This window comes from Cajanus cajan, chromosome 10, assembly GCF_000230855.2.
Source record: "Cajanus cajan strain Asha chromosome 10, NIPB_CcT2T_4, whole genome shotgun sequence".
In the NCBI taxonomy this organism is placed as follows: domain Eukaryota; kingdom Viridiplantae; phylum Streptophyta; class Magnoliopsida; order Fabales; family Fabaceae; genus Cajanus; species Cajanus cajan.
Genome location: NC_138526.1, coordinates 29300783 through 29312134, shown reverse-complemented (window position 1 = coordinate 29312134; position 11352 = coordinate 29300783). Strand labels below are relative to the sequence as shown.

The 11352-nt window shown below is 29.1% G+C and overlaps 2 protein-coding genes across 2 annotated transcripts; both read right to left on the bottom strand.

The window, feature by feature from the left end:
* Window positions 1-5546: 5546 nt before the first annotated feature.
* On the bottom strand, window positions 5547-7544 carry LOC109802629 (microtubule-destabilizing protein 60). The gene is made up of 4 exons (XM_020364046.2): window positions 6876-7544; window positions 6511-6553; window positions 6308-6406; window positions 5547-6211 (listed from the first exon to the last, which is right to left on the bottom strand). The coding sequence occupies exons 1-4, from the start codon at window positions 7478-7480 to the stop codon at window positions 5762-5764; spliced, it is 1197 nt and encodes a 398-aa protein (XP_020219635.2). The 5' UTR covers window positions 7481-7544; the 3' UTR covers window positions 5547-5761.
* Window positions 7545-9159: 1615 nt separating this feature from the next.
* Window positions 9160-10568, bottom strand: LOC109801865 (aspartic proteinase CDR1). The gene has a single exon (XM_020363009.3). The coding sequence runs from the start codon at window positions 10550-10552 to the stop codon at window positions 9245-9247; it is 1308 nt and encodes a 435-aa protein (XP_020218598.2). The 5' UTR covers window positions 10553-10568; the 3' UTR covers window positions 9160-9244.
* Between the last annotated feature and the right edge of the window lie 784 nt (window positions 10569-11352).

The window sequence follows — 11352 nt, the reverse complement described above, 5'->3', positions numbered from 1 at the left end:
CAAACTAAGTCAAGCCAAATGATAAATGAATCACTACATAAGCAACGAACAATGTTGATCAAATGTCAGATGAAGATGTGTCAAAGACAACATCAAGTGTAACATAAGAAATCAGACGAAGCATGTGTCAAAGATCAAAAGAAAGTCAACCATGCATCAAATGAAGGACAACACAAACTGAAAGACATTCCAAACGGAAACAAAGTCTGCCTATCCACAGTGTTGACCATACCATAGAGAAAATCAAAGCATCAACATCATTGCTCAGACCAAGGTCAAGACTTGAGACGTATAGGACTAACAAACACAAACGAAAATAACCATACAAGAAATTAAGAAATCAAGTCTCTCAGGACAACTTAGGCATCATCTACGATCATATAAAAGCTCTCAAAATGAATGCGCAAGAAATAAAAGAAGAAAAGAAAGAGATAATCAAGTTCAGAAGAAAAAGCATGCATGTGTCAGAAAAAGTATAATTACTTTTTCAGATAAGGACAATGCTCTAAATCGAAAAAGGACAAAAAAGTTCCTAGGTCTTTGCTAAACTCAGACACTGCTGCTAACAAAGAAAAGAAGACTTCACGCAATGCCTATAAACAGGAAGCAACATTTAATGCAAGATCTTGAGCATTAAATTAAAGATCAAACTAGTCATGAACAACTATATCCACTTCAATGAACACTTGCAACGGGAAAATTTTATAAGACTATATATATGTCACAACTTCAAACCTAAAGGTTGGCTGTTTGGCTTAGACTGGTTCAGGCTAGACAAAGAGTGATATCTAGCCCATGAAGCAAAGACTTTAGAGATAGAGCTTCTAGAGTCAAATGTACATTGATGTAATTATCTTTGTAGACTAAGGGACTCTAAGATTAACTTAGGATCATATACCTTAGTGAGTGTTGTAAACCCTTGTATCCTTTCTGTGAGAGTAACCCAAATACTCGAACTAAAACATTCATTCATCATTTGTAAAGCCTGAAGAGGTTAGGGAAAGAATACTTGTAAAAGCCTGGAGAGGCTTGTCAAAGAATACTCATTGCGAGTCAGAAGTGGCTAAGCAAAGAATACTAGCGTCGACGAGTAAAGTTAATGAACTAGGAGTGATTGAGAATACTTGGGACCATGAGTGGTCGTTACCTGGGTGGTCTAGAATACTCACTACTGACCTAAAGAGGCTGATTAAAGAATACTAGGACCAATGAGTAAAGTTGGTCGACCAGGAGTGGTCGTGACTTGGGTGGTCTATAATACTCACTGCGAGCCTGAAGAGGCTGAACAAACAATACTTGTACTTCATTGAATATCTAGTGGAACATTTCATATAAAGGAGACTAGACGTAACTCAGTTTAAGCGAACTACTATGAAAACACTTGCACTATCTATTTATATTTTAGATGAAATTTTACCTACCTGCCAAATCATAGTGAAAACTTCGTCAATTACTTATTCTTAAATGAAACTACCCTTAGACGAAAAACACACTTGTTTAAATCATTATCTGAAGAAATAATTTTTTCTCTCTTAAGAAATAGGTTTTCATTTAAGAAACATTTCTCGTATGCAGACGATAAATCTTCGGACGCAAAAATCTTTTGAACTTATCTTGCACAGTTACTACTAAGCTTTCAAAATAATATTTTTACTGGATGAAGAATGAGTCCCTCGCGAAAACGTTTTTAAAATGCCTTTGTTCTCACACACACATATTCAAGCTCCCCTTTTATGTGTATTTTCGCTAACTTCATTTTTCGTTGTTGCCCGTCATCATGCGTAGGCACACTTTGAGTTCCTTGCTTCGCCTCTTTTCTCCAAGATCCTCTCTAATACTTTGGAATATTGACATTCAGCTTAGTGTTGCCAATGCGGATCTTGTCTAGCTGATATTCTAAGCCCTAACGTCTTGCACATCCGCAAACCTTACAAAGCCAAGCACCTGACCCCATTTGTTTCTTTTCTTCGCGATGAATACTTCTCTAACTTTTCCCTACTTCTGGAATATTTTCCACAGATCCACCTCTCTATATGCTTCTGAAAACCTTGACCTTGAGACGAAGAAGGTCACATGATTTTCTGATCGTCTCAACTGTCTTCGACCACCATTCATGTTGAACGCCGTCTCTGCTGTAGTGAATTTTAAGGTGTAGCCTAAGTAAAAAGTGAACTGAGATTAAACAACCAATGTGTTAGTTTAAAGTTGGATTTTTGTGTGGGCGTAGCTGAGAAAAAAAGATAAATTAAAACGAAATAATAAAAGATCAATAACGTTACCTTAGAGTTGGCTAAGCCAATTTATAATAGTTGTGTAAGTCTCATGGCCAACTCTAACTTCCCGCAACTACTCACAAGTTTTCTTGCAGTGGTTATTATATAACCATTCTCCTAGTTTGGCGATGATGTTGGGACATATTTTTATGCATTTTTTTATGTATCCTATTTTTCTTACTAATTTATGAAAAAAATTTTATCGATCTATTAGTTTTTTTTATATTAGTTATCTAGGTTTTTGCTAGCTAGTGTGTTATTCGGTTATTCATCAAGTCAGTTCACAAAACTCCTAAACAAACTATAATTTTCTCATTGTTTAATGAAATGTATTTTATTCAAAAATAATAAGATGGTACCATAGTTTATTTTAATTATTATTGTGTATATAAAGTTACTTGTTATCAAGTTATTATCGGATCAAGATACAAATATTAAGTCCTATAAAATTTATGCTCCAAATATTCAGTCATTGGTGTGAGAGTTATGTTAAATATTTTACATCAACTAGTGATATGATCAAATTTTGAATATTTAGATTGAAGAATAATGGATAAAAAGAAAAAAAGTTAAAAAATAATTATCATCTTATAAATTAATTTTGTGATATTAAGTTAAATCATAGTTCATTCTTGATCAAGACTTTAAGGTAGAGTATAACCTTGAATGATAAATAATGATATGTTTGTTTAAACTTATTTCTTTAAAAAAAAACTTTTATTTAATAAAATAAGTAATTTTATACTTTTTTAATGAGTTTATCTATTTTTTTTAAATAAGCAGTTCTATTTATTTATTAATTTATTACTTTCTTTCAGGTAGCAGTCCTTATCTGCCTTTTAAAGAAAAGCTAAAAAGAAATTCTTTAAAAACACATTTTTATAAGCTTAACTAAACGGACCCAATTTCTTTTCACCCTAAGGATTGTTCAAAAGAGTAGAAGTTAAAACTCTACTTTCGTTAATTATTGGCATGTTCAAGTTATGGTATATAAGTGTTTCTCATAGTTCGTACTATATATGATGATAGATGCATGTGATCAAGTTTAAGATTTCAATAATATTTAAAAAGATAGCAGTCATATATTCTTAAGACACCATAATATATTTACGCAAATTTAATCCTAACCATAAGTGAACGTGCATCTCCACTGATATTGGACAGAATGACATACTAATTATGACGTACTAAGCACAAAATAATTTTGTATCAAATAATTAAGAAGTCTTTTATTATAAAAGAATACAAGGAATATTTTAACACTGGTACACATAAATGAAGTCCCGGTTAACAAAGTATTTGGTACAACATTGTTTAAAGCATTTTAAAGGACAAACATACCAATCTTTAAAAATAAAATTTCCCCTTTCAAATCAGCTAGTACTCAATCGGTTCTTCTTATCGAAAAGAAACCACACGTATCTATATCTATACTAATATATAAAAGGGATACTCTTTGTGGTAATCACCTTGGTCTCCACTTTTCTTGATTATTATACCCTTTTATTTCAAAAAATTATAAATAAAAAATTTTAATCAAATTTAATAACATGAAACTAATGAATCTATACTTCTATACTAATATATAAATGGGATACCACTTTCAATAATTACTTTTAGTTTTCATTTTTACATTAATCATTTTATCCTTTGTTTATTTTTTAATAACTATCTTTTTATGAGTAATTTTTCATTGTTTTAATTTTTTTTTCTTTTAATACAATGCACGCACGGAGTGGACAAGACACGAATAATTAAGTTTTTTAATATTCTTTTTTACTTATACTCATACATAATCAACTCTTATATATTAAATATCAATAATTATTTTTAATTAAGTTTTTTAATATTCATTTTTATGACAGCTTTTTTTAATTTTGATCTATTTTAATTTTTATTTATCATATTTATTTATAAATTAAATTTTAACATTTTAAAAAAATTATCAATAATTATAAATAATCATATATCATGATATAAGTTCTTTATCATAAATTTAAAATATTATTTATATGTTTAAATATATTTATTTATGTAAATTTTAAATAATAATTTTTATATATATATATATATATATATATTTATATATATATATATATATTTATATATATATATATATATTTATATATATATATATATATATTAATTTATTATAAACTTTATTTATGTATAATAAACATTTAGAACGTGAAGTACATATACTAAAATATTCGTTGATTAATTTTGACACAATATTCAATTTTATTTATATTTTTGGTTGTTCATTGAATAAGTAAATGGTAAGTTCCATTATATTAGTATAATATGATATATACTTTTAAAATAAAAGAGTATAATGGTCAAGAAAAGTGAAGACCAAGGTGGTTACTACAAAGGGTATAAATAATATATTTTTTAATACATATTATACATACATATTATAAAGGGGATATATTTTGGTAACCACTCCTTTGGTCTCCACTTTTAGTGGATGATTATACCTCTTGAATATAAAAAAAAAAATCTTATATATTTTCTAAATAACTATCCATAATTATATGTATATTATAAAGGAGATATATTTTGGTAATCGCTCCTTTAATCTCCACTTTTTAGTAGACAATTATACCCTTGAATATAAAGAAAATCTTCTTATATTTTTTTTAAATAACATCCATAAGTTATAATATTTGTTTGTTTAAAAGATATATAATTTATATTCATATTTTAACATTACATTAATTAAATATAATAAACAGTATTTTATAATAAAATATTCATTTATTTAGATATTATCTTAAAATATTATATTAATAATATTAATTAAATAATACTTTAATACTTATACATTACCTTTAATATATATATATATATATATATATATATAATTAATACTATATAAAAATATTATTTTATTTAAATGTTTACAAATATATTATATTAACTATATTGATTAAATAATATTTTAATACTTATATTTAATTTGATTATACTTATATTATTTTGATTTGATATATAACTTTAAAAATATTTTGTAATCTATACTAATATATAAAGGAGATACCTTTTGGGTAACTACCTTGGTCTCCACTTTTTTTGACCATTATACCCTTTTTTTTAAATTAAAAAAATATTTTTTAATCAAATTTAAAAAAAAATATTTTTTAATCAAATTTAAGAACTTGAAACTAATGAATTTATACTTCTATACTAATATATATACTAATATATAAAAGAGATACCACTTTCAATAACTATTTTTTATTATTTTTTTATGTTAATTTTATGAATATTTATTAATAATTTTTTCATTCAATTTTATATATACATAATTTTCTTTTATTTTTGATTAAATAAATATGATATTTTCTACTCTATCCTCTTTCACTTTTATTCTAAATTAAATATATATTCGTTAATAATATGTAATTAATTAAAAGTATGGTAAAATATAACATTATAATTAAAAAAAATAATATAATGTTAATTTTTTTTACAGGAATATTATCTTAAAAGGTGAAGATAATAAATAAATAAAAATAAAATTTTGCTAAATAATAAACGATTAAAAAGAGAGAGAAGTATGTAGATTTAATTGAAAATGTGAAATCATCATTTCCAAACTTATTGTTTATACATTGCAGTCCAAGTAAGGCTCTATTTGCCCTTTTTTTTTTTTTTTTTTTTACATAAAAGAGGTAATTTAAAAAAAGAAAATTCAGAATAAATTTTAAAAATTCAGAATAAATATATTGCTTCATTGTCATTTTTTCTTTGAAACATGAGGCCAAATTTATCATATGGACCTCTAAGATCTTGCATGAAAAAAATGACCTCACCTCTGGTTCATCTGTTGTCCATGGAAGACCTTTTGCAATTGGTATCCTCATCTTCTCTTCTTCAGACATCATCTCTTGCACTTTCTTCATAAATTCTTCCTCTTTCAACTTTCCCCTTTGCTACACAGTATGATTACAAAAGTAGTACTCCAAACTCAAAGTGAAAAATTAAAAACAAAAACTACATAGAAAAATCTACCATTCCTCATAATTTACCTCAGTCCTTAACTTAAATGGTTTTGCTCTGGTGACTTTTAGCTTCTCCTTCCTATTCCACCTCCTCCCTCCTAACGTCCCAGAGGAAGATTCCAAGCTCTGAAGAAAACCAATCATTATAATTCAAAATCCCATCAGTGAATCAATAACCATTCTTCATTAGCACTTAATCTATACATCAAAAACAACATCTAAAGTCTCACATTTCTCCTGCTCCTTCTACCCCCAGAAGTCCTGCTAGACACACTGCATCACCAAAAAAAGCCAACAACATACAAATCAACAAAAACCAACTCCAAAACAAATGACACACAGTTTAAGAAATGTGAGTAGAGACATTAATCCAAGGACAAAACTTAGCTACAGTCCACAAAAACTTTTGGTGTTGCTCTTCAATCATAATCAAAATTTTATCTTAAGAATCTATGTTGACCTTCAAATGCAAACGTTAATTACACATATACCAAACTGAAACTCCAACTGTGATGGGAGAACAACTCTAAAAGCACCTAAGCAACTTCGTCTAACTTTTGTCTTTAATCAAATCAAATAGAACCAAAAGTCAAACCTTGCTCGGCTACTATCCCAAGAAGAAACTAAAATCCCTTGATCTAAGCCAAGGTTCTTGGATGTCAAAACCAGCCCAGATGGGTAGCATGACGAAGAAGAACCAGAAACAGAAGCATCATCAGTAACTTCAAGTGCCTTATTATGTTGTTCAAATTGCAACCCTGGTAAAGCCCATTTCATCACCTTGTTCTTCTTCTCTTTCTCTCCATGATCATGATCATTCTCTTGCTCATCATGATCATGATGATCCTTGTGATCTTTCTCCTTTGAGCTTTTGGGCATAGTGAGAAGTCTCTCAAAGGCCTTAACCAAATGCAAAACCCTCCCAAACCCATTTTCAGGAACACTATTCCTCGCTTCTTCCAACAACCTATCCCTCTCCCTCCTTCGTTTCACAGTGGAACTTCCTTCCATTTCACAACCTTCTTCTTCATCTTCTTCAACTTTTGTTCCCTCAATTTCTATAGCACTCACACTCTCATCTTTTGCTTCTTCTTCTCCTTCATCACCACCATAACCCTTATCTTTGAGGAAAAACTCTTCCTGAGAAGCCCTAAGAGTCTTGTACGCCACGCAAACGCACTTGGCGCCGCCGTTGTGCATGCAGTTGCACAAAACAGAATAACATAAGTAATTAACATAGTTTCATGGTAAAAATAGAATAAATTAGAGAAAAATATTTAGTTTATTATTTTTAATTTTAAATATATATATATATATATTTAAAAATAATAATTTAACATAATTTATTTTATAAAATGACCAAATTTAATATTTACTTTATAAATTATTAACATAATTACATGTTATAAAAATGACTAAACATAATAATTCATTGTAGAAATATTGTGAACCTTTGAAATTATTTTATTAAATCAAATTTTAAAATTAATAACTTTAATTTATTATTTTAAATTTTTGACTAAATTTATTTGATTCTAAGTTTTAAAATGAATATTTGAAATTTTCACACTATTAAAAATTAAATACAGATAAGAGTTAGTTATAATTTAAAATTATATTTTTAATATGTTTTGTAAATTTAAAATCGTCAAAAAAATAATGAAAAAAATAGAAATCATTGTTAAAAAGTACTAAACTTACATATTTAGTTAAAAATATGTATAAAATAACTATATTTTATTAAGAATTCAAATTTAATATACGCCTAATTTTTAATTTTTAATTTTTAATTTTTAATTTTGATTTTTGATTTTTAAATTTTAAATTCTAAATTACAAATTTTGACACTGGTACACATAAATGAAGTCCCGGTTAACAAAGTATTTGGTACAACATTGTTTAAAGCATTTTAAAGGACAAACATACCAATCTTTGAAAATAAAATTTCCCCTTTCAAATCTGCTAGTACTCAATCGGTTCTTCTTATTGAAAAGAAACCACACCTATCTATATCTATAACTATTATAAAGGGGATATAAGAGATGTAACCGCTTTTTGGTCTTTATTTTTTAATGAACCATTATACCCTCAGATGTAAAAAAAAATCTTAAATTTTCTTTAAATAATTATACACAACTTTCTAATATTTTATTAGTAAATAACTATTAGAGGCACGAAGTGCCTCTACCCCTCTAGTACTAATATATAAAGGGGATACCCTTTTTTAGTAACTACCTTGGTCTCCACAATTTTTTGACCATTATACCCTTCTGTTTTAAAAAAATTAGAAAAAATATTTATTTTATCAAATTTAAGAACTTAAAACTAATAGATTAATGATAACACCAATTAAATTAATATACTTTTATTATTTAATTTTTATTTTACTTTATTTTATATAAATCATTTTATCTTTTATTTTTTTTAATAACTACTTTTTTATGAATAATTTCTCATTTTTTAATACAATGTAGGCACGGACTGCCTTTTTTCTGCTAGTTAATATATAAAAGGGATATATTTTTTAGTAACCACCTTGGTCTCCATCTTTTTAGACCATTATACTCTTTTATTTTAAAAAAATAGAAAAAATATTTTTAATCAAATTTAAAATCTTGAAACTAATGAATTTATACTAAAGGGATATATTTTTTAGTAACCACCTTGGTCTCCATCTTTTTAGACCATTATACCTTTTTATTTTAAAAAAATAGAAAAAATATTTTTAATCAAATTTAAAATCTTGAAACTAATGAATTTATACTAATATATAAAGGGATTTTACTTTTAATAATTATTTTTAATTTTCATTTTTATATGAACTATTTTATCTTTTATTTATTTTTTAATAACTATTTTTTTATGAGTAACTTCTCATTTCATTTTATTTTTTTTTCAATACAATATAAACACGGAGTACCTTCTTCTTGCTGGTAATACTTAATTTCTTTTCATAACATTATATTAAATTTTAGTACAATCGGCTGGAGCAAAAGAAACCTTCTTCCCTTGGAGATCATACTCCACTTGAAAATCAATTTGTGCAATACTTCCAAAGATGGAAATTCCACTCAAATTGCTGGGTACTACCGCCAAGCACAGCATGTTTCTATATTCAACCCTAAAAAGAAGGTTCTTAGGGTTCAGGGAAACCCTAGCTCCCGTAAATTGAAACGCAATATCAGGGAAAGCCAAAATTTTACGATATGGAAAACAAAAGTTAAATGGGAATGGAAGATCCTGTGTTGCCTCAACAGATAGGGCTTCTTGCAACGAGGCTACAAAATTGGGGTAAAAGGTTTGATCAATATACGTCAACATGGTCCCAGAATCAATGATTACGTTGCCAACAGTTTGACCCGTTTGCAACACCTTTTGTCCAATAGTTATGGATTCAAGATTGAGAAAGTAAAAGGTGGGAAAATTGGGATTGATTATGAGTGGAGTGGACACAACCCCATTTCCCGTTATTGTTGCTTCACTTCCAAATCTCAATTTGCTAGTGGAGTTTGAAGTAAAAGGAAGCAAACAATAGGAGAACTTGTAACCAGTTTTATCACCTATTTGTGACACTAGTGACAATGGTCCCGGTCCAAGACCCACTAGTCCCGTGACTTTGTCGCTAGTAGGAAACGAGAAATTGTTGTAGAGTCCACATCCGAAAACAGAATTAGGAAAATTAACAGTTTGATTCTCAACCTTGGAACCCAAATTAATGGTTTCAGTGCCCAATAGTCCTGCGGTGATTGATTCCTCCAAATATCCGTACCCGTATATGCACTCACCTGCATTTCCACAAAGACGTTGATGAGGTGGAAAATATAGGCAAGGTTTTGAGCCACATGACAAAGCGTTGAACGTGGAAGATTTAAGTGGTTCAAACAATGGTTTGTCTTGTGGGAAACAATTCACACAAGGGGAACATTGCACCCAAATAAGATTACTCCCCGTGTCTGCAATAGCAAGTCTTTCCACTGGAGGGGTACCGATGTGAAATCTCATTAGGTGTTCACCATTTTCTGGGATCAAAATAGTTTCGGGTGATTTGTTCTCATCTAGAGTGTGTGCAACTGGGTTGAACCGTGAAATGGAGCGCAGTGCAGCGTTTCTTATGCGCTCTGATGGGGTGAGTGAAGGGTTGTAAAAGGGTGACAATGGTGAATCTCGATGAATAAGGTCGACGCTGAAGCCCCTTAGAGTTTTCGTGGCTTCAGCAAAGGATGCAATGGAGAGTGAGCATAAGGCTAAAGAAAAGAACACGAAAGGATGCATGTTGAGGGGATTAAACTGAGATTTGAAGAAGTGGTTATGGGAAGCATGTTGAGGTGCCACTATTTAATGAGTTTTGAGTTTGCATGAGTTATTTCTCCATGTTGGGTTGGGACCAATTAAACTTGTGGGATAAATGGTTTTCTGTCTCAACAAAGGCCAAATGTGAAATTGTTTAATAATTTTGAGAAATGGTTTTCGGTCTCAGCATGGGAACGTTGAAGAAATAGTTAAATAACTATGAGAGATGGTTTACAGTCTCAAAAGGTTATTTAGTTTTGTTAATTTACTGCAATAAAGAGTGAGGTTAATTGTATGTTTATACTATTCTTACGATTTTTATACCTTGTTAATTACGATGATCATTAATTGACATGTGATGGAGATTCCTCAAATATTGGCACATTATTCCTTCTAACATATTATTTGAATCGGTTAAAATTATTAACGTAGTGTTTGTTTTCGCTGATTTACTGTTCACGACGAACGAAAGGCAAAAAAAGTGCATGTTTGTTTCTGCTGATTTGCGAGGAAAGAAAGACGAAGAAAAGCGGGAGAGTTGTATAGAAGGTTCTTCGATAAACCATGGAGAAAAGCGAAGAAAGCCATGTTGGCAAGGATTGAAAGACGTGGTTACCCTTCTGAAAATTACGTGCATATGTTACGAGGGTAGAAGAGTCATTGGATAAAGAATCACAGGAGAAGGATGATTGGGTGACAAACGAACGTGGGGAAACCGTTATACAAAATATACAGGTGGCAAAGAATGAGGAAATCAAAGCGGGCAGAAAAAGTGAGCGTAC